General features: G+C 31.6%; 1 protein-coding gene, 1 long non-coding RNA gene and 1 other non-coding gene across 3 annotated transcripts; all 3 read left to right on the top strand.

The window, feature by feature from the left end:
* Positions 1-287: 287 nt before the first annotated feature.
* On the top strand, positions 288-369 carry TRNAS-AGA (transfer RNA serine (anticodon AGA)). Its single transcript has one exon. It is a non-coding gene; the product is annotated as a tRNA-Ser (tRNA).
* A 7,523-nt stretch (positions 370-7,892) lies between these two features.
* LOC135950313 (uncharacterized) lies at positions 7,893-14,694 on the top strand. The gene is made up of 2 exons (XR_010575947.1): positions 7,893-8,019; positions 14,476-14,694. It is a non-coding gene; the product is annotated as an uncharacterized LOC135950313 (long non-coding RNA).
* Positions 14,695-22,395: 7,701 nt separating this feature from the next.
* Fgop2 (Fibroblast growth factor receptor 1 oncogene partner 2) lies at positions 22,396-24,593 on the top strand. Its single transcript, XM_065501103.1, has one exon. It carries the CDS (start codon positions 22,636-22,638, stop codon positions 23,713-23,715), a length of 1,080 nt encoding a protein of 359 aa, XP_065357175.1. The 5' UTR covers positions 22,396-22,635; the 3' UTR covers positions 23,716-24,593.
* Positions 24,594-25,348: the final 755 nt, after the last annotated feature.

The raw sequence follows: 25,348 nt of genomic DNA, 5'->3' as shown, positions 1-25,348 counted from the left end.
TATTCGATGAGCTTGTTAATGCAAAAAAAAACCAATTAACATATAATCAGACATCATGTTAATGGGGTATTAACCACACACAATTGTGATGAAATGAAGTTAGCTCAAAATCCATTTAGCAACACTAGCATTTTAACTCTTAAAAATATTAACTCATGGCAACCTTGTTGAATTGTTTTGTATAAAAGCGAATGTATGTGTGTTTGTTGAATTCAAAGCATTCCAATGTATAATACTTCCATTCAAATTACCCATACATGTTTTAACTTAGACAGACGTTCCAATAAGCAGTCGTGGCCGAGCGGTTAAGGCGTCTGACTAGAAATCAGATTCCCTCTGGGAGCGTAGGTTCGAATCCTACCGACTGCGAAATTTCTTTTTTCATATTTTTTTTTATTTATCACACTGTGATTGAAATTGGACGTGTTTTATTTTTACTCCGAGTTAATTTGTTATTTTAATGATTCCTTCGGAAAATAAATATAAATTACACCTGTGTATTAATAAAGCGTCCTTTCGCCTAATTTAAATTTAATAATATTATTAAATAAAAAAAAATCAAAACAAAAACTAAAAGACAAATAAGTTAAAATTCTTTATTTTTTTCTTTGAACCTTGTGCATTAACTATTAAATATAGATCAAGAGTGTTAACTAAAGTATTTACAACTACTCTTTAACGAAAACAGTGAGCGAAGGTTAAGTGTAAACGGCAGAAATGCATGCGTTACAGTTAATGCAGATGAAAAAAATATAAACAAAACAAACAGAAGAATATAAGACAGCATGTTTTTAACCGCCAAGCCTGTTAACCGTGCTCCTTCTTGTTCCCCCGCATTGTCAACAACTATCAGCTTCAGATACGAAATCTACCACACTAACTACAAATAAAATTAACCCATTAAGCGGCGCTGTACCCAAGATTAGTCAACAACTAAATAATGATAATAAATCCCAAATACAGGTTGGAATGGACCGGTATATTACAGTATTAAAACGGGCACGAAGTCACAAGTCCTCGAAAGCGACACCCTTGGCCAAATTATATAAGGATAGTGAACCTCATAGATATATACAATGAAAATCGTTTTTCTATTCTGGAATGTGAAACTAATGAACCATTAAATAAATTCCATTCTACAAAACCACCCCCCATTTACTTGAGAGAAAATAATTCGAATCCACTGGTTCAGAGCCTGATCTCATTAATAGGAGAGAACTCTTTTTACGTAATCCCAATCAAGAAAGGCACGATTCATGAAACTAAAATACAGGTCAATAGTGAAAACGATTATAGAAAGGTTGTAACATATTTTGAAACTCAAAAGAAAAGTTTTTACACTTATCAGCTGAAGGGAAGCAAGGGTCTACAAGTTGTAATAAAGAGTATTGACTGTAATGTTGAACCACTCGAAATAAAGCAAAGCTTAGAAGATAAAGGTTTTAAGACAAAAAATGTGATAAACATCGCGAAAAAAACCCCAACCACTCTTCCGTGTCGAACTTGAACCTATCATAAATCTGAAAAAAAAATTAAACACATCCCATATATAACCTGAATTATTTATTGCATCGTAAAATTACAGTAGAAGAACCACATAAACGATTTGGCCCCGTCCAATGTATGAATTGCCAAGAATATGGACATACCAAGGCATATTGCAAATTACCACCCGTATGTGTTATTTGTGAAGAGTTGCATAACACATCCCAATGTAACAAATCCAAGGATGATCCTAAAATGAAAAAATGCAGCAATTGCGGAGGTAACCACACAGCGAACTACAGGGGTTGTCCTGTCTACTCAATTGTTAAAAAATCACAAAGCCATAAACCGAAGATTTTCCCCGCTCAGCCAATGCAATCAATGTTATTGAAGGCTGTGCTTAACAGACCATGAGCTGCCTAAGAATATGTTTTTGGAACGCTAACTTCATGACTTTTCTTAAAAGTTACAATAAATTTACCAATGGAACTAATGTAGGTTAAATTCTCATTAGAATTATCATCGGATCACTCACCCACCTTCGTTACTCTATTGAACCCCCTAGAAATAGTATCCCCGAATGGTCACTCTGCAATATCAAGCACGAAAATAAATTGGTTGAAATATATAAAATACTAGCTGAACCCGGTCCGCTTTGCTGGCCCTTAGAAAACATCTGTTTTATATTGCATCTCGATTTTAATATACAGTTTTGGACAAAGTCGGTGATCCAATGAATTCAATTACTGTGTCAGTCTATTTGTATTTTATTGTTTTGCCAGGCAGTTTCAATTGTATTTGCTTATTGATCTTGTTAACATCATAATTTGTTGGTGCCAAAATTGCATGTTCCCACAGACAATCCGAATTGTTGTAGTTCGTTGTAAGACTTGGGAATACTTTGTCGACAACGTCTTGAATATTCATTTGCATTTGGCAGAAGTCCGGAAATGAAATCTCATTTGTGGAGGGATCAATTGGAATTTTTCATATCGTCATTGGGAAGCGTGAGCAATGATCCAAATCTATGGTATATTTGGCCTTTAACTTTAAAGGTGGGCATGAAGCCGACGTCATTTGAAAGCATGTGTTGTACTTTTGGATATTTTGAAGGAAGTGTTTGGAAATAGGATTGGTGCCGGAAATGTAACTTTGTAGCAGCTCAGACACATTCCCGGGGATTCCTTATTGAACTTCAAAATCTGCAATGTAAGTAATGTTTGTTCATTGCGCCAATTTGTATATCCTTGTAATTCCTGTAGTTATCATACTTATTATAATAAAATCCGGGCAACATTAAATCGATTCTTTCTCTTGATCGAGACATTCGGGAGCGAACAACTATATGCTGTTGAGGTGTTTCTGCAGCACACGATGAAGATGCACTGCTGAAGCCGTGATTCTCGTTCTCTTCCCGTTTCCGCGACTCTAGACGTAGATGCCCTTTCGAAAACAAATTTTATTTGAATAAAACCGTTATTTTTTATTAAAAGTGATATGCGGAGAGTTATTCAAAATATTATTTTTTTAATAGATTTCATATGGAATTTTTTTAATCATGCACCTAATTTGCAAGAGTAAACAAAATTGATAATATGTGACAAACCTTCGAATGGGAGTGGAACTGGCACGCTGGTGGTTGCACGGCGTTAGCTCGTCGGATTGGGGTCGGTTCTTTTCCACTCAGTTTGTCGACACTTAAATTTTTCGTGCCATTTGTAATTTTCCATATTTCCTAACACTTAACAACAGACATATTAAACACAATGTTATGGTATACCTTTAAGCTTGACGGACGGACGTTTTGACAGTTGCGTGTGGGTTTGTTAGGTGGTCAATATATTCAGGAATCACTGAAGGTATTGTTTGAGTTACCTTCACGGGTTGCCCTCCCCTGATATGGCATTGTTTCAGCCATCCATGGCTCCTATGCACCCGTATTTAGAATCGTAGGAACCCCTAAGTAAAACTCACCATTTACCACGACTCACACCATTACCTTTCTCCTCTTAGCCTTGCATTCTCACGAATAATAATAACATGTAACAGATTTCAGATCTTAAACTTAATTATAAACATAATTTTATTGATTAAAATTATCTTTATATGGTAGTTTCATGTATAATTATCGTTACAAAATCAATAACAAATCTTAAATAATTAAATAATCGCAAAAAATTAACAATTAACATATAATATATAACATACAAATAATTACGAAAATAACAAAATAAAGATATAACAAAAATCTAACAATTTAACAATATTTGAATGTGTTTAAGTATAAGCAAAAGATATAGAAATATAGTTTTAAATAAGTTTGTTTTACAATTTATAAATTTGTATTTTTAATGTTTTTGTTCACTATGGCATTTTATAGTTCCTAACATATTTGATTGATTTCACTATTAATTTATTTGTTTATGTATCTATTTATTAATTTATGTATCTATTTGTTGATTTATGTATTTATTTATTGATTTATGTATTTATTTATTGTTTTAGTTATATTGATATTTAGTTATTGAGTTAGTTAGTTATTTAAATAGTTTTTTTTATTTGGTTATTTACCTAATTATTTGGTTATGTTGTTATTTTGTCACTTAGACATTTAGTTATTTATTTAGACTAGTTTTTTTTTTAATTATTTAACCAAGATTTTTATCTTAAATAAACGTTTATTTAAATATTATTTTGGTTGATATTTGTTATAATATGTATTATTGTTTATATATTATTATTTATTGGAGATAAAAAAAAATAAGTTAATTATTATCACAAATAATTAATCTAATTTATTATTGTTGCTGTTTGTAGTATTAAATATGTTTTGTGAACAACTAATTAATTGAATTGTAGAGTATTTTTTTTTTTTTGTATATTCGATTAATTGATTTTCTAGAATCGAACTGATTTAAAATTTTTATGTTTCAAAAAAAAAAATAAGTTAGTAATTTAATTAGGTGTATAATATATGTCTGTTCAATAACAAAATAAACTATGTTAAGTTGTATCAAAACAATACTAAATATATAGATTTTTGTTATTGAACAGATCTAATATTATAAAATTTAAATATTGTAAATATATAATAATATATATGTTTCAATAAGTTATATAAACTATGTGTAAGAAAAATAATAATAATATAATTTAATAGTAATTAATTAAGATAATTAATAATCCTGTATAACAGGAATTAGGATAAGTTTTTTTTTTTTTCTTATGAAAAATAACAATTCTAAATTTGATTGTATAATCGTTCTAGTTGGAAGTGTTTCATTCGCAAAGAAAGATTTTACGAGTTAGGAAATATGATTCACAACGTTTTCCTTTTTTTTTATTCTAATTTGCATAATATAATATATATATAATTAAGTAATTTAAGTTTTAAATATGTACTACCACGTATACACAAGTACACATAACATACAACATTGATTGGATGTTAGAATATTATTATTTGAACTAGTTTTTTTTTTTTTTCTATTCCGAAGGTGACCTTTTGTGTGTATAATGACCTTCGAAGGTCAGATGGGTCATGAAATGTCAAGATCTTGTTTGCTACAATTTCACTTCTTACCCTGGAAATTCCACTTTTTTCTATTGTTGTCCCACAAATTACATGCCACAGTTTTAATTGAATTCTAGTGGTTTGGGACTACCCTGTTCCTATTTTGGTTTATGTCCGGACTTTAATGATAGTGGTTTTATTCCTTTCACACTCCTTTGATGGTTCTTTTTCTTTTTATGATATTCGGTGGCCCTCTATCGTGTATTTCAAAAGAAGTTAGTTTTCTGGATTATGGCCTGGCTAGATTATTAGAGCCTCACTTTTTCGTCAATAGATGGTGTGAATTTATATTTCCTTTTATTTATTCTATTAACAAACAAAAAGAACAAAAATGCCTATATATTATTCATTCACTATATTGTATTCAAATTGAAATCCCAAGGAATTGGTATTAAATTCAAATACTGTATAGAGTATCTAGCAAAATCGTGATAAAACTAAATTTGATTTAATCTTATTAAAAAGATAATGTCAAATAAAAATCAAATTTCGAATGAGACCATAGTTTTATCACGATAAACACCACATATTTCTGATTAAGACTTACATTTATCTCCGTATGCATATATTATTCTTACTGTTTTTCCACGTTTAATATTTTACGTTTACTATTTTGTATAAACTAATATTTTCACGATCACGACTGTTCACTATCTTACGGAGTAATGTTGATGTTTGATCGATTATGTACCCATACAGCACCGTTCAACCAATCATTCGATCTTCGGCAACATTACTACAAATATATGATCGTTAAAAATCAATATATTTGTTGTTATTAATTGGTATGTCAAGGTCAAAGAAAGGTCATAGTAGTCTGTCGTCATTTGAATCCCTTCACTGTATAGTCATTGTGATTGTTACATTAAAACATCAGGACATAACTGCCATCTATACGTCATAACCTGTGAGGTTTGTTTTCGTACTAGAGTAATGTAGTGAAAAGTGCAAATAAACAAAAAAAGGAGAACAGTAAAGAAGGAACCAAAACAAAAACAAATAACTAAACTTCATTTCGTAAAGTTTTGTATCGGAACTTGACGTACAAACAAATAAAATAAAGTACAATAAAAATAAATATACATAAATAATAAATTTATGGTGAAAGTGTCCAAGGCGGTGTACTCTCCATGAATGAATGGATGGAGTAAGAAGAAACCGTCCTTATTTTGTTTTTGAGGTGACCGTCACAAAGCCAGTATTTATTGCAGAACTTGTGTAGCAATAAAAACTGGGAACCACGAAGCCGGGCACCTGTCTAATACCTCGGTAAGTTTGGTATTACTAAATACTTTTGTTCCATTCAGGGTAAGTTCGTATATATATACATACGTTTTCGTCAATGTTTATATCCCGCTATTAAGGAGTGAGATCGAAAAATTCTTAACATACATATATGTTTATAAAAAAGAAACCACTAAACTTACAGCTTTAATTTTTTTTTTATTTGATTGAAATTATTATTACAATTTACAAAAAAAATTATTTTTATAGTTTTAATCACTAGTGATGAAATTTTGAACCTTTTTCGGAAACCCTTCCATTAACGTTTTTATAGTGCTTTCTGTCACTTTGCTCGAACATGTAGTCCATCTCCGTTTAAAATCTACCACACTTTTGGACACCTTTTTTGTACTCTTCAATTCTCTTTTAACAAGAGCCCAATATCTCTCCACTGGCCTTAGCTCCGGGCAGTTTGGAGGATTTGCCTCTCTTGGTACAAATACCACATTATTGTTCTTGTACCACTCAAGGGCTTGTTTGCCATAGTGACAGGATGCCAAGTCAGGCCAAAAATAAGTGGACACATTATGAAGTCTTATGAATGGAAGCAGCCTTTTTTGTAAACATTCCTTGATGTAAATTTCGGTATTTATAGAGCCCGTTGTAACAAATGAGTGGCTTCTTTTGCCGCAACTGCATATTGCTTGCCATACCAAGAACTTTCTTGGAAATTTTGTCTGCTTTTTGGTCCTAAACTTTTCTTCAACATTCCCTCGAGCATCAGCAACATAAAATTTTTGACCTGGAAGTTGCGAAAAATCTGCCAGAACATACGTTTCGTCATCCATTATGCAGCAAGAATATTTTTTTATAAAACTTGACTTCAATTTCCGTGCTCTGTTTTTGGCCTCTAAATTTTTAGTAGCGTTCCTGTCAGGAACTTTTTGAGCCTTGTATGTTTTTAAACCTGCATTAGCTTTAACTTTTCGTACCAAATAGTCCGAGCACTGAGCTAACCGGGCTGCTTTCCTACCGGATGTGTTGGGAGCTCTTTTGAAAATGCGTTCTATTTTTTTGGCTTTAGAAACATCATGTGGACCATTCCTTCTACCTGAACCAGGTTTTCTATCAACTGACAAGTTCTCCCGGTACTGTTTAAAAACATTGGAAACAGTTTGACGGCAGACCTTTGTATGCTTGGCCAACTTTTTGTAAGACCAAGTTGGGTTTTGTTGAAAATATTTAATAATTTCAGTACGCACTTTTTTCTGGTCACTCATTTTAATCAGATTAACAAAAAAATTAATATAATTGACATTACACATAATAACTGACATGTTTTTCAAAGGTAACTTGATCAAAAAAAAATTCAAATAATACTTGGGTTAAAAAATGTAATGAAAAACGTGTGTTAAGAATTTTTCGATCTCACTCCTTAATTGTATTCTATCTATTCATCCAGGTTCTGTTCGTTGATCTGGTCTTGGAAGTTATGAAATCTACACGTATTCCTATCAGTATCATGATCGTATCAAATCTATCTATCAAATCAAATCTTCTATTCTTGTTTAGTTTCCTTTCCCCTTGATCTATTACTAAAACAACAACTAAAAAATTTTTATTTTTCAGATAAATCTTCAATTGTGGAAGTCTGTACACGATTATAAATGTCCCGCGCTATCACCTTGTTCCTTTAATGTGTTCCGGATTTATCCAAGAAGCATATACAAGATCTTGTGAGTAAAGCTTTCTTTTTTTTTTTTTCTTTCCGAACATGTCTACTATAGTTTTTTTTCACTGATTTTGATTCGTTCTTAGAATAGTTCTATTTTCGGTTTATAAAAAAAAAAAGTCAGGGGGTTTCAATTTGATCAAAGAGGTATTATATGTGTTAGTTTAACAAAAATGTAAAGACTTTGACTTTCAGAATTCGAGCCTGATTTGAGTATTTTTTTCAAATCTTATGTCATCTCTAAGATTATGTTATCACCCAATTTATCTAAATTTAAAAGAAATTGTTTTATGGATTTTCATGTTACTTATTAGTAGTGTATTCAATTAATCGGTTTTTTTTGGTTTAATCGGTTAACCGAGCAAATCCTTTATCGGGGTTTAGATATATTCGGTTAATAATCGGTTAATTTAAAATTATGCGATTAGCCGAATAATGTCTATAATAATTTTTAACTTGAAAATACAACCACGAATTTTGTGTACACAAACATAAAAAAAACAAAATATAACAATTCAACCAAAAAAAAAATAATAGCAAATATGGTATTTGAGATCCTTTTTGTATACACATTTCAGTTTCTTTAGGATAATAGTGAGATCTTCTCAAATGATCTTTTGAAAAAGAATATAATTTAATTTTTTTTCTTTTTTTGATTTAATAAAACTTGACCGAAAAATAAAAACTCTCTCGTTGCTTGTAGATGTTGGTGAAATCGAAAGCATGATAAAGAATAACCAATATCTCAGTTTTTTTAGTTTTTTTCTAAGCATCTCAAATCTTTCGGTATATCATTGGTGTCCTTTTTATATTGTTTTAGATATTGAATGCTTTTGATAGTTTCGTTAAGTTCTTTACATGTAAATGCAAGTTGTTATTCTCACTAAACATTTTTCTTGGATGTTCGAAAAAATATATAATTTTAATTTGAAATTTGTATTTGAATTGAAATAAAAAAAATAAATACAAAAAGAAAATATGTTAAAGTGCAAAAAAAAAAAAAGGAATTTCGGTTAATCGATTGAATACCCTACTTATTAGCCATATAAACTTGATATTCACCTATAATCCTGTTTTCTGTAGTTATCTTAGTCTTATGTCCAAATATTTTTTTCTAATGTTTTCTACTGCTTAAGGTGTTGTGCATGCATTATACCGATTAATTGGCCATTCAAATTTTCAACCTCGTACTGGTTAGATCCTACTTTTCTTCTGATCCTGCACTTTAACCAGGGCTTACACAGTTTTGCATTTATACCCTTCGCAAAATTGCTTTGTATAAAGTTCTTTCTATAAACTTCTTGTCCCTCTCTATAAGTTATGATCTTGCTCCTCTTGTTGTAATATCTTGCGTTCCTCTCATACGCTTTATGAACATTGTCACTGATTTTGTTGTGTAGACTCTGCATCATGTCAGCTTTAGGAAGTATTGTTATTTCACCATCTTCTAACGCATTCAATTTTCTCAGGATTTCATAAGCATCCGCATGCGTAACCATGTTGTAGCCAGTGAGAGCAAAGTACGGAGTTACTCCAGTTGACGCGTGTATAGTAGATCGTAGTGATTGTTCTACTTTACTGATATTCTCATCCCATTTCGACTGATCATTTTGGAGGAAACTTCTTATACCGCTTATTATCATCTGGTTAACTCTCTCGCTCGCGTTTGCCTGTGGAGCATATATGGGAGTTCTTATATGTTTTATGCCGAAGGTATTTAGCAGGTCTTTGAAAGCCCCAGAAACAAATTGTTTTCCATTATCAGAATGGATTTGTTCAGGCACGCCAAACTTATGAAAAATTTCGTCCACTAAGAATTTGTTGACTGCTTTAGTGGTAGCCTTAGACATTGCCTTAAGAAGTACAAATTTGGTTTTATGATCCAACACTATAAATATAAATGTGTTTCCAGATCTACTTCTTGGGTATGGTCCAAGGAAATCGATATACAATTTCTGAAAGGGTCTGTGTGTTATTACTTCTTTCCCCATTGTAGGTCGCAAAATTTGCTTTGGGTGCTTTATTTCCTTACACAAATCGCAGGATCTTACAAAATTCCGTGTATCTTTAACCATTGTCGGCCAATAGAAAAGTTCGCGTAACTTATATAAAGTTTTAGCTACGCCACCATGTACCGTATTATCTTCATGACATTTAGCTAGGACCTTAGATATCGCAGGATTTGGTAACCATACTTTCCAAGATGTTTCACTTCCGCTTTCCCTATCAAACTTAATTTTCTTATATACCTTGTTTTCCTTAACTTGTATGTCTGGTAACCGTTCGCTATTGTCATTTACTGTCTGAATTAGCGTTAAATAAGTTGAGTCTTTGAAATCTTCTGAATCTAAATCAATCAATCTGTCTTCGTTGCATGTTATTTCTTCAATATCTAATCTAGATAACATATCAGGTACTATATTCTTGCTTCCTTTCCTGTGCTCAATATCAAATCTAAAGCCTTGTAGCTTCAAGCTCCATCGAGCTAATCTTCCATTCAGGTCCTTTTGCTTCATCAACCACTTGAGGCTTGAATGGTCCGTTATCACGGTGAAGTCCATTAGCTCTATATACTGCCTAAACTTTTCTATCGCCAACACAACAGCTAAGCACTCTTTTTCCGTTGTTGAGTAATTTTTCTGGGCAGTATTCAACTTTTTAGAAAAGTATTCGACAGGATGTTCACCTCCATCCTCGTCTTTTTGAAAAAGCACAGCACCTACTCCAACATTCGATGCATCGCATTGCACGTAGAAATGCTTATCAAAATCTGGGCTGGTGAGAATGGGGCTGGAAACTAAACGCTTTTTTAACTCTTCGAAAGATTTCAGGGCATCTGGCGTTAGTATGAATTTAGTCGTTTTCCTCAAAGTATCTGTTAGCGGAGCTGTTAATGTTGAAAACTCGCTTAAGAATCTTCGATACCACCCTACAGTCCCTAAGAATCGACGTACCTCCTTGGCGTTTTTAGGTGGGTTCATGTTAACTATTGCCTCTACTTTACTTTTGTCCGGTTTTAGCTTTCCTCCTCCGACAATGTATCCAAGATATTTAAGTTCTTTATAGCAGAACTTGGATTTTTCCATATTGATGGTTAGTCCTGCCGCCGTTAGTTTCTGGCCTACAATTTTTAACATCTCCACATGTTCTACGAAGTTAGATGAAACTATTAGGAGGTCGTCCAAGTACACGAAGATCCTGTCCTTCAGCTCTGATGGGATGACCTTGTCCATCAGGCGACAGAGTCGTTGGGCCGCGTTACAGAGGCCGAAGGGCATTACTTTGAATTGGTAATGAGGCCTCCCCTGGACAGTAAATGCAGTCTTAGCTCGGCTAGATTCCTCTAGCGGGATCTGCCAAAAGGCATCCTTCAGATCGATAGCAGATATAAAGTACGTATCTCCAAGTCTCGCGAGCAAACCATCGATATTCGGGAGAGGATAAGCATCCTTCTTTGTGACTTTATTTAGCTCCCGTGCGTCTAGGCATAAGCGATTCTTGTTAGGCTTTATCACCAGCGTTGTCCTGCTATTCCATTCGGCTTCCTTGGCTATTTCGATTACATCCAGTTCCAGCATCCTGTCGAGCTCCGCATAAGTCAGTTTTTGTACCGCTGGACTCACTGGATAGTACCTCATCTTCTTGGGCTGAGCATCTCCGGTGTCTATAATATGTTTTTCCAGATTTGTCCTACCTAATCCATATTTCGTATAGCATCGGAAATACGTTTTTACGTTATCTAATATCCTTAGTTCTTGTTCGGATAATATGTGTACGTTGTTCTTGTTAGTTGTATCTGTCCCTATTTCTTCGACTACGAGACTTGCAGGGTTTATGTTGATTCCTATACTTTGCCAAAAATCATATCCGAGTATTAGCTCCTGTTTTAAGTTCGGAATCAAGTATAGTACAACATCCTTATTTTTAGATCCAAACTTCAAGTTAACCAGTATCTTGCCTATTATTTGATGACCTGAACCATCTGCTGTTTTTATGTTGGATTTGTAATCAATTATCTGACAATTCATTTTCCTAACATTTTGCATACAATTGTGTCCTAGGCAACTTATTGAAGCTCCACTATCCATCAGTCCTTTAAGGTGTAATCCATTAACCAGTACATCCATGTAAGGTCTGTTGTCGAAATCTGATTCTATCGAGGTTGTTGCTATTTCTTTTCTCTCGGCTTTTCTCTTCTTGTATCTCTCTCGTGTTTTTATGATTCTCTCGTTCGGCTTAAATTCAACGTCATTAAAGATCCTCTCACGTACTTTGTTATAATGTTCGAGTCGTTCTTCATATGTTCGAAAAGGTTTCGTTACGGTCTTCGGTTTTTGGTAGTCTTCGTTCATGTTTGTTGTTATCGTTACGACTGGTCTTGATTCGAACATGTCAACCCAGTCCTTGCCATGCTCGTCTATTTGTTTCCCGAACACTTCGGGCATTTAGGTGTAATCACATTTGCGAACCCACATTTGTAACAAAATAGGTTTCGCTGTTCGGAACTACACTCTACGAAAGTATGGCCTGGAGCTTTGCAGTTCCAACAAACGAGTTGTCTGGCAGGTGGTTTATCTAATTTAAACGCTTCTATATTAAAATCGACATCGCCTTGCGTTTCAGTACTATCGATTTCGTTTACTCTCCGAACGGCATATTGTCTGTGGCTATTTCTTTTTACCAAATTCCGTTCAGCACGTCGGCATTCATCTAAAAGTTGGTCGAAACTTCGGATGTATATTGGATATATTAATTGGTATATTCCATCCTTTAGGTTATCTTTTACGATCCTGACCAATTCTTCCTCTCTCACTTCACGGCTAAGTTGATTCTTTAGAGCTATTACTTCACCAATGAATGTTTCTGATGGCTCTGAGGGATGTTGTCTACGCTCCATTATGCATCGCTGGATCTCGGAATCACTGTCAAATCGACGAAACTTCCTTATCAAATTATATTTTAATTGTGGCCATTCGCAATAAGGGTTTTCGCGGCGAAATGTCCAAAACCACTCATAAGCATTCCCGGACAATAGGTGATGGAAACCTTTCATTAGCGTTGTCATCGGACAGTTGTAATCGACTTGTAGCGATTCAACCCTAAACACGAAATCTTCGACTGTAAATGATTTTCTACTACCGTCAAATTTGATGCCCCATTTCTCCAGTTCTAACGGCGCGTGTACTCTAGAATTGGGGTTTGGGTTAGGAGTTGGTTGGTGTATTTGCTGTTGTTGTTGGTTTTCTGTTTCCATTGGTCTTTGTTGAGAGAAGTTTACGTAGTTGTGCTAAGGTGCCTGGGTATTATTAAAGATGTCAAATGAATTGTTTCTTTCGGCTCTCATCACTTCTTGGACAATTCTAGGTACTAATTGTTGCAGTGTTTCGGATACCTGTTTTAACACTTCAGCTTGAGATGCTCCTACTGATGCACTTACATAATCTCTAAGAGTTAAGCCATCGTTGTTTACAACAGTGTCGTTTTCCATGTGTTGGTTTAACCTTACATTCTGGTTTGAACGATTTTCAATGTACTCCTGTCGTATTCCCAGGGCTGCTGTACTACTATATTGGGGTGAAACTATGGTGTTGTCGGTTTCGGGAGACGAAGTTGTTTGTTGTGTTGTAACATGTTGTGGATATGGTTGCTGAGTATTAACCGGTAGTTGTGGGAATGTCAGAGATAATAATGATGGTATTACATTTGTTGTAGTTGCCGTAGCAGTAGTGGTTGTTGTTGTCGTTACTGTTCTGTTTGCTGTAGGGTCGCTTTGTTTAGATTTGCCCTTAGATCTTAGTGCTCTTTCCTGTTCCATGATTGTTTATATAAAAACTAGTATAACGAAAACAAGATTTCTATTTTCCTAATAAAACAAAACTATATTGTTGACTATAGTGGTGAGGATCGGTACAAAAATACTAATTTAACTATCCTATAAGGGGAATATAAACCTATTTATAGTTTTTGTTTAATTAATATATGTCAGTTTAACGAAAAAAATCTAATCTAAATCTTCTCCTGAGAGAAAACACTAATCAAAACAAAAGATTCAAGACCCAAGCGTGAATCAAAAAAAAATAAGTTTAAAAAAAATAATTATACAAAAGAAAATTGAAATGATCTAATAGTTAAAGAAGATAGATAATTAAGAAAAAAAACGTAATTATATGAACAATATATAAAAAAAGGATTTTCTTATTAACCAATGTATGGTTTTGATATTAGTTCAGTCGAGTGTACTAGGATTAGTAGTTAACTTAATACAAAGAAACAATACTTTTACTTTACTCAATCTACAATTCTACAATATAATACATACAAAGTTTTATTTTGTTAGTTATTATTTTAAGTTTTGGTTCTGTTATTTTAGTAATTTGATTTTTTTTTTTTTTTTTTTTAGTTTTAAGCAAAGTGAATTTGCTGTTAGTTAATTTATATATTAACTTTTTTTTTCTTTCAGATATTGGCTGGTGTGAATCATCGAGTTTGGCTGGTAGTTTACTATTGATTGGTGATCCTGATGATGTTTTTATTTCAAATTTTTAACATTTTACATTATTTTTCTACAAATTGTGAAATCAAGAAAATGTTTTGTATTTGCAAAAACATCTATAAATCTTGAAATAATTTTCATTACGAAAATTAAATAAAATTATTACCCACGTTATAGTGAAGAAAATTGTTGTTTTCCTTCGGAAATGGATTCTCTTTCTTATCTACTACTGTCAAAAATGCGGACGAAATGTATTCACTGGACAATACTATTATGGATTATAGAAATCTTCTCGCAACGAGTCTGTTAAAGTCGCTAATAAGCTCGAGACTTTATAGTCGTTTGGCTTATGACTTACTTTATTTTCAGAACTGTTTTGATTCGAGTTCCTATAATCGAGTAAACAAAATTTGAACTAATCAGTTTTTTCTCGCCGTGTGTTCGTTAGAGTCGCGAATAAACTTAAGACGTTTTAGTCATAACGGTTTATGACATACTTTAACGACACTCTTTGATTCCAAAATGATTCGTTCTTCAATACTGTTATGATTACAAAACAAACGCCGCGACGCAGGCATGGTATGTTGTTTTTTTAAACTCCTTCCGGGACATGCGTTTGTTGTATAAACATTACCGTATTGAAATTTGTATGGCATTTTGAAAAATGCTCATACGTTGGGCGCCATAAATGTGACAAACCTTCGAATGGGAGTGGAACTGGCACGCTGGTGGTTGCACGGCGTTAGCTCGTCGGATTGGGGTCGGTTCTTTTCCACTCAGTTTGTCGACACTTAAATTTTTCGTGCCATTTGTAATTTTCCATATTTCCTAACACTTAACAACAGACATATTAAACACAATGTTATGGTATACCTTTAAGCTTGACGGACGGACGTTTTGACAGTTGCGTGTGGGTTTGTTAGGTGGTCAATATATTCAGGAATCACTGAAGGTATTGTTTGAGTTACCTTCACGGGTTGCCCTCCCCTGATATGGCATTGTTTCAGCCATCCATGGCTCCTATGCACCCGTATTTAGAATCGTAGGAACCCCTAAGTAAAACTCACCATTTACCACGACTCACACCATTACCTTTCTCCTCTTAGCCTTGCATTCTCACGAATAATAATAACATGTAACAGATTTCAGATCTTAAACTTAATTATAAACATAATTTTATTGATTAAAATTATCTTTATATGGTAGTTTCATGTATAATTATCGTTACAAAATCAATAACAAATCTTAAATAATTAAATAATCGCAAAAAATTAACAATTAACATATAATATATAACATACAAATAATTACGAAAATAACAAAATAAAGATATAACAAAAATCTAACAATTTAACAATATTTGAATGTGTTTAAGTATAAGCAAAAGATATAGAAATATAGTTTTAAATAAGTTTGTTTTACAATTTATAAATTTGTATTTTTAATGTTTTTGTTCACTATGGCATTTTATAGTTCCTAACATATTTGATTGATTTCACTATTAATTTATTTGTTTATGTATCTATTTATTAATTTATGTATCTATTTGTTGATTTATGTATTTATTTATTGATTTATGTATTTATTTATTGTTTTAGTTATATTGATATTTAGTTATTGAGTTAGTTAGTTATTTAAATAGTTTTTTTTATTTGGTTATTTACCTAATTATTTGGTTATGTTGTTATTTTGTCACTTAGACATTTAGTTATTTATTTAGACTAGTTTTTTTTTTAATTATTTAACCAAGATTTTTATCTTAAATAAACGTTTATTTAAATATTATTTTGGTTGATATTTGTTATAATATGTATTATTGTTTATATATTATTATTTATTGGAGATAAAAAAAAATAAGTTAATTATTATCACAAATAATTAATCTAATTTATTATTGTTGCTGTTTGTAGTATTAAATATGTTTTGTGAACAACTAATTAATTGAATTGTAGAGTATTTTTTTTTTTTTGTATATTCGATTAATTGATTTTCTAGAATCGAACTGATTTAAAATTTTTATGTTTCAAAAAAAAAAATAAGTTAGTAATTTAATTAGGTGTATAATATATGTCTGTTCAATAACAAAATAAACTATGTTAAGTTGTATCAAAACAATACTAAATATATAGATTTTTGTTATTGAACAGATCTAATATTATAAAATTTAAATATTGTAAATATATAATAATATATATGTTTCAATAAGTTATATAAACTATGTGTAAGAAAAATAATAATAATATAATTTAATAGTAATTAATTAAGATAATTAATAATCCTGTATAACAGGAATTAGGATAAGTTTTTTTTTTTTTCTTATGAAAAATAACAATTCTAAATTTGATTGTATAATCGTTCTAGTTGGAAGTGTTTCATTCGCAAAGAAAGATTTTACGAGTTAGGAAATATGATTCACAACGTTTTCCTTTTTTTTTATTCTAATTTGCATAATATAATATATATATAATTAAGTAATTTAAGTTTTAAATATGTACTACCACGTATACACAAGTACACATAACATACAACATTGATTGGATGTTAGAATATTATTATTTGAACTAGTTTTTTTTTTTTTTTCTATTCCGAAGGTGACCTTTTGTGTGTATAATGACCTTCGAAGGTCAGATGGGTCATGAAATGTCAAGATCTTGTTTGCTACAATTTCACTTCTTACCCTGGAAATTCCACTTTTTTCTATTGTTGTCCCACAAATTACATGCCACAGTTTTAATTGAATTCTAGTGGTTTGGGACTACCCTGTTCCTATTTTGGTTTATGTCCGGACTTTAATGATAGTGGTTTTATTCCTTTCACACTCCTTTGATGGTTCTTTTTCTTTTTATGATATTCGGTGGCCCTCTATCGTGTATTTCAAAAGAAGTTAGTTTTCTGGATTATGGCCTGGCTAGATTATTAGAGCCTCACTTTTTCGTCAATAGATGGTGTGAATTTATATTTCCTTTTATTTATTCTATTAACAAACAAAAAGAACAAAAATGCCTATATATTATTCATTCACTATATTGTATTCAAATTGAAATCCCAAGGAATTGGTATTAAATTCAAATACTGTATAGAGTATCTAGCAAAATCGTGATAAAACTAAATTTGATTTAATCTTATTAAAAAGATAATGTCAAATAAAAATCAAATTTCGAATGAGACCATAGTTTTATCACGATAAACACCACATATTTCTGATTAAGACTTACATTTATCTCCGTATGCATATATTATTCTTACTGTTTTTCCACGTTTAATATTTTACGTTTACTATTTTGTATAAACTAATATTTTCACGATCACGACTGTTCACTATCTTACGGAGTAATGTTGATGTTTGATCGATTATGTACCCATACAGCACCGTTCAACCAATCATTCGATCTTCGGCAACATTACTACAAATATATGATCGTTAAAAATCAATATATTTGTTGTTATTAATTGGTATGTCAAGGTCAAAGAAAGGTCATAGTAGTCTGTCGTCATTTGAATCCCTTCACTGTATAGTCATTGTGATTGTTACATTAAAACATCAGGACATAACTGCCATCTATACGTCATAACCTGTGAGGTTTGTTTTCGTACTAGAGTAATGTAGTGAAAAGTGCAAATAAACAAAAAAAGGAGAACAGTAAAGAAGGAACCAAAACAAAAACAAATAACTAAACTTCATTTCGTAAAGTTTTGTATCGGAACTTGACGTACAAACAAATAAAATAAAGTACAATAAAAATAAATATACATAAATAATAAATTTATGGTGAAAGTGTCCAAGGCGGTGTACTCTCCATGAATGAATGGATGGAGTAAGAAGAAACCGTCCTTATTTTGTTTTTGAGGTGACCGTCACAAATATAAAATAACTTCTATAGTACCGGACATGCGTTGAAATGTATTCCTTTTTTCGCTTACACCAAATCATTAATTTTTAGAATGATGTTAAGCAACAAAATGAAAATTGTCATTGTTTGAACGTTGGAAATAAAAAAAGTATTTATTTATACGACTTTACGGTGTTACACGCTATGCTTTTCTGAAGATTCCGTGAAAATTTTATCAAAACCGGTCCAGCCGTTTTTGAGTCCATATGGAACATACATACACACATCTGTTTTTATATATAATGGCATTAACGGTATAATGTAAAAAATAGATTTTTACACACCTCTCCGCCCACAGACCGAATATCAAAAATCTGACTTTACAGTGCTACGCGCTGGGTTATTCTGAACATTCCCTGAAAATTTCATCAAAATCGGTGCAGAAGTTTTGTATATATATAGATGGTTTCAGCGGTATAATGTAAAAATTTGATAATGTCACGCCCCTCCGCCCACAGACCGAAAATCAAAAATCTGACTTTACAGTGTTACCCGCCAGGCTATTCTGAAGATTCCCTGAAAATTTCATCAAAATCGGTTGAGCCGTTTTTGAGTTCATTCGGAACATACATACATACACACATACATACCCACATACAAACATCCATTTTTATATAAAATATATATATTAGCACACACAGTACAGAAAATATATCGCTAAGAACACCAGAAGATATCGATATCTCACTAAAAAATTTTGAACAAAACTTAAAATTTGCTGTTGAACACGCCACTCAAATAACCCAACAAATAAGATACAATAGACTCTATTCTGCAGACATTGAACAGTTATTAGAAGAGTTCGTCGAGAGTGGCAACTCTAGAGATCCCCTCAACTTAAAACGGAGCTTAGAAAATGTCCCAAACGCGAGCTACAAAAAAATTAAAAAGACCTGTTATGAGCAGACCTCCTCTACGTAATTCTAGTGGGCTGGGCGAGAAACGATACTGAAAAAGGAAACCTGTTTGTTAGTCATCTAAAGAATATATTTTCCCCAAACGAGTCAAACGACATAATAGAGTTACAACCTACTTTACCCAATATTACTGCAGCTAAACCACTTCGTTTTTAGATTTCAGCGATTGACAAGGCTATTGTTGATTTAAACTCCAAAAAATCACCTGGTATTGATAAAATCAGTAACAAGATGCTCCTCGAGCTACCCCAAAGTGCATTAAGAATAATCCTATTTATTTTTAATGCTATATTACGCCTTGAATATTATCCACCAGAATGGAAGGTTTCTTTAGTTACCATGATACCTAAGCCGGGAAAAGATCACAGTAAAGTAGAATCATATAGACCCATTAGCCTATTGTCAAATATATCAAAGGTATTCGAGAAACTGTTAATGCACAAGTTAAAGCCGATAGTGAATCATTTTGATTATATTCCAACTCATCAATTCGGATTTCGAGAAAAACATAACACCATAGAACAAACTCACAGGTTGGTACAAATCATATCCAAGACATTTGAAGAAAAAAATATTGTTCTGCACTCTTCATCGACGTTTCGGAAAAAATTCAAAGATTCCAAAATAAAATATTAAGAATGATAACAGCAGCGCCTTGGTATGTGAGAAATATTAACATTCATAAGAACCTAGGTGTCTCCCTGGTGAAAAATGAAATAAACAAACAAGCGGAGTCATATTTCAAAAAGTTAGAAGTTCACCCAAACCCACTTGCACGAATCCAACAGACCTGCGCTGATGGTAGGATCTATAAATTAAACATAATTTTTCGTCCAACTGTGGTGGGACGTAAATAAAAATTAATATTTAGATTTAAGATTTGAACAAATTATTGATAGTTCACATTATTTTGTGAAGATACAATAAATAAAATATGAAAAAAAAAAATTTCATTTTGGTCTGAATTTTGGTTGCCAAATGTTCCGATTTTCGCTTTTAGTCATTCATTCACTTTTAATCATAAAGCGACGGACGGGGGCAATCGATATTCCCGCGATACTCTCGCAAGTCATTATAAGGTATAAATGTTATAATCTTTGAAATGTCTTATTAATGTTGGTATTGAGATAAAATTCCCCTGTCAAATTTTGTGAGGATCGGTCCTCTACCGAAAATCATTTTCATACTCATAATCATATAAATGTTATTAAAACAGTAACTATATAGGTCCAAAAATCATTCTAATGCTCATGAATCTATTCTTCGTGTCATTTTAATATTTGTAACGAATTTATACTGTATTTTATACAAATTTTTATTAAAAAACTAAATTAACTTATTTTGAGAAATATTAAAACAAAAGTTTATTCTTACTTAAAATATATCCATATTTACTTGTATATGAGTTTTTATCTTCATAGGATACAGTTAATCTATTCTCAGGTATAACCAACGAATTCATATGAATTCCCCTTGGCTAGCGGCATTTAAAAAATTATTGAGAAAATGGCAATCAATTGTGAGAACGCAAGCACTGCAAGCAATATAATTAGCATATGTAGATGATTGAAAACACGACAAATGCAGTGATTTCATTGACTTCATACTAGGGTTCTATAGTTGAAACAAAAAGTCGACTTTTCGAACATTCGACTTTATCGTTTTTTAAAAAGTCGACTTTTCGAACATTCGACTTTTAAGTTAAATCGACTTTTCGACTAGAAAAGGCTTTATTTTATAAACATTTATTTATTGTAGCATACATTATAAAAAATGCAAGTGTACCAAATTGCAATAGTTTTAGTATAATGTTGCAATTAAATATTTTTTTAACAATCTAAAAAGTCGACTTTTATCGACTTTTGCGGACTATTTTTGATTATTCGACTTGTGAGAAAAGAAAATCGATTGTTCGACTTTTTTCCAACCAATAAGTCGATCTACTTATAGAACCCTATTTCATACATCTCTGTTACACACATGATAAGTTAAATTTACACACAATTGGGGTATGCACACGGTCTACTATTTGGTCATATTGTCATAATGTCCTAATATATTATGATAGTTTAAACAAATTTTTGTTGTGTTTCAAACAAAAAAGTTCTAAACTAATGATTGTTTTGTCATAAAATAATTTATTAGGACAATATGACTAATAGTAGACCATGTGAATACCCCAAATATAAAGATGCATGACTGAACATAATAAAGGCCTTTTTGGGCCGTTACTACACCAGTTCTGTGTAATTTACAATTACTATAGTGGCAACACACATAAGTCAGTAAAAAAAGGTAATGAAGTGTATTTTTGGTGTACAATATACATTACAATACTAGATACATATTACTCAATACTGTTCAATTATTGACTCAATACGTTTTGTCTAATTCGAAAAATAAGCAACACAATTAAAGGAACCAAAATAATCGATTATATTTGTATTTTTAATGTTAATCTATTTTTTTTGAATAAATTTTAAGAAAAATACAGTCAAATTAAAAACAAAAATATTAGCGGTATTCAAAATGTAGAGTACTTGGCCTAGTAAAAAAGCAGACAAGCTATTTATTGACAAACATTTCAATTTGTAATGTATTTTGTTTTTAGTTTTTTGATATTGTGCTATTTTACTGCATTACCAGGCCAAGTTCTCTACATTGTGAATACCGCTATTGTTTATATTTATTTACTTTAATTGTTTTATTCATAACATAAATTTTATCAAAGATTTGTTTTAGAGAAATTTAGAAGTTTGTTTTTCATTTCTAAATTTTTAATTTATCTACTGAAAGAAGTTTAAAGGTAAAAAAAAGTTTATAAGTATGACAACATTAACTGTTAAAGCTGCTAACATTAACATTAAAGCTGCTAACATTAACATTAAAGCTGCTAACATTAACATTAAAGCTACATGTTTTTTTATTGAAATTTTGTTTTATTAACTTTTAATAAATTTCAAATTTGTTTAAGAAAATGCAACCCTGAAGGTATGAGTAACTAATTTTTTATTATCGAGTATTAAAATAAACAGTCGATATCTAGTACTCAGTACTCAAATACTTTTACATCACTACAGTTTTTGCTGGGAATGAAGTGTCAAAAATTAACTGTCAGTGGAAGTTTCTTTTGTTCCCTTGAAAATAGAAAAAAATTATTAATTTGATGAAATTTCGTTTACAATTTTCAACAAAAATTGCCACAAATAAAATTGAGCACAGCTAAAATTAAAAACAGCAACACCAAATATAGCCAAAAGAGAGAGCAAATTTGTGTAAATAAATATTAAAAAAGAAACAAAGTAATAGCTGCAGTAATCATGGCCAACATAACGGTTGGGCAAATTATTATGGATGCACAAAGAATGGCTAGTCGTGTGAAAGAAATAGACGCCCTAAGCAGTGCACTACTTGAAGAGGCCGAAGGTAACAATCGTTTTGTCGAAAGTCTTCGACAGTTTCAAGATGACATGGACTCATTGAATCGAATAGCCAATAATAAGTCCAATGTCGACATGGTGAATCGTATACAGCAACAAAATGCCAATAGCTCTGAAATTCTAAAAGAGAATCGTGAACTTAAGGTTTGCATCGAAGACTACGAACGAGCCATGGAATTGATAATGCAAAAATACCGAGAACATACCAATAGCAAAGTTCTGGAGAGCAAACTCAACTTTAAGGAGGTATACAACGATAAATTGTGGAAAATTATACGTGAACAAAGGGAGAAAATCAATGAAATGGCAGCGGTAATGCAAAGAGCAGCGAACATCGATGATGAACATGACATCAATGTGATAACGAGATTGCGTTTGGAGAACCAAACTTTGCGCGAATTGTTGCAGATATCCAAGCAGTTTGGTTCTTACAATCGACCAATTCGTTTTAATGAGCATTTGCTGGAGGAAAAAGGCGTACAAACTGATTTAGCTGCTGATGATTCAGCTGATGAGCTGTCGCTATCGGGAGCTTCCATTGAAAATGCCAACAATAATTCAGTTATTCAACTTAACATAAGCTCTACATCTTCAACATCGACTGCAGGTCAGCCAATTACAGATAACGCCAATTCGGTTGCATGTCACAGTGGAATACTTGTTGGTGATAATAACAACGTAGTTGCGGTAGCACCACCGTCAGCTTCACCTGCCATTGAAAAAATTAATAATACTGCCTCCTCTTCGGCGGCTTTGGCTGGAAGCGCTACAGTAGCAGACGAGAACAATTTGGTGACATCAACAACAATTGATTACAATAATTTAAATGCTTCTGCTGGTATAGAAGTAACATCTAACAACACCACCGCTACCATTACAGCTGCTGCTGCAGCAACATCAAATAATTTAAACGCATCTCCAACAAATATGAATGTCAATTCAACTGCCAGTGCAACATGATATTATTGTATAGCATCAAGTTAAGAAGCATTGTCCATCGATTCAAAAAACGAATTATCGTTTTTTTTTCTTATTTTATTAATTTTGAATTCAATTCTCATCAAGAAATGTAACAATTTCATTTTCAATTGAATTGTATATTTATAATTTATTGAACAGAGAAGCTTATAAGTTAAATTCTATTAGATTAGAAGGAACTCTATTTTATATTTCTAATAACACTTACACACACACAAATGCATGCTTAAAAACCATTATTTTTGTAGCGCTCTAATTAATCACAACTAAATCTATGATTCGATCAATCCAACAATCATGCATTCATTCACTCACTGACTACTCACATACAATTTAGCATCCTTCTAACAAAAATGTAGAATTTTTGTTGAAAGTTGTAATACATTAATAATTTAATAATTAGATAGCACTCGATACATATGCCAGCATACATTTATTAAAGGCAGATATACAGATACAGATATGTACAGACAGACAGACAGAAGGACAGAATTAATAAATTATATACATATATATTAAATTATCTTCATTAATGATCCAAAAAACAAAACTGTAAACATAAAACCAAAATATATTTATTTAATCTGGTATTGTAAAATTAAACAAAAATAATCGTCAAATAATGGTAAAATTAACATTTATACCAATTGTGTATAATGGAGAAATTCATTTATTTCATCTAGGTCACAATTATTAATTTGTATTAACAAGAAAACCCAACTACATATTACGAAAACACACATAAATATACTTACTATACTCATATAATACATATATAATCAATCACATCTAAGCCCAAAAACACGACATGTAGAAATAATCTCCTCCATCAAGATTTCAATAAAACTAATTTAAATAAATATGTAAATTGGTATGATCAATAATAAAAAACATTTGGTACATTTCTTAAGTTTCAAGTTAATAGAGATTTTTAGCGGTAGGTACCTTTTGAAAAAAAGATGAACAAATCTCTCGTTTGTGATAAAAAAGCAAAAAAAAAAAAAAATTATAAATACTGTTTCGAGTAAGATAATCCATTTTTAAATTTATCAATGATTTATAAAACACATTTTGTATGGTATCTGTTTTATAATCGTTTTGAAAATTAATTATGAATATGGGGGTGTTTATCCACATTTCATATTTCGAAAAGGTAAGGATTTTTATGCATACAGTTGGGAATAAAATAATAGCACCACTAGGACACTTTTTTTATTTTTGCAAAAACACATAATTAGTCTTGATATTTTTTCGAATGTTGATATTTAATACATAGCTTAACATTTCCCCTATATTAAAAATGTAGTACTTCTCTTGGAATTGTTACTGTAATTTTTTTTAGTAATTTAAAGAAAAAATTACTAAAAAATGCCGAAAAATAAAAACATTTTTTATAAAAACAGACAGCACGTGTTTAAAAGATTTGATTTTAATTTTTATTACTTCGATCATAAAATTTAACAAAAAGCTAATATTTTAAATAAAATGGATCGTGGAAAAGACTGCAGAGCGGAGAAACGCGAAAAATTCAATAAACTAATATCGGATGGAAAATCTTATAGAGAAGTTGGTCGATTGGTGGTGTTTCGGAACAAAATGATTCAAAACGCAATTA

Source organism: Calliphora vicina, chromosome 2 (genome assembly GCF_958450345.1).
Source record: "Calliphora vicina chromosome 2, idCalVici1.1, whole genome shotgun sequence".
Taxonomy (NCBI): Eukaryota; Metazoa; Arthropoda; class Insecta; order Diptera; family Calliphoridae; genus Calliphora; species Calliphora vicina.
The sequence above is the reverse complement of the archived record's forward strand: the minus strand, read 5'-3'. Positions and strand labels throughout refer to the sequence as shown.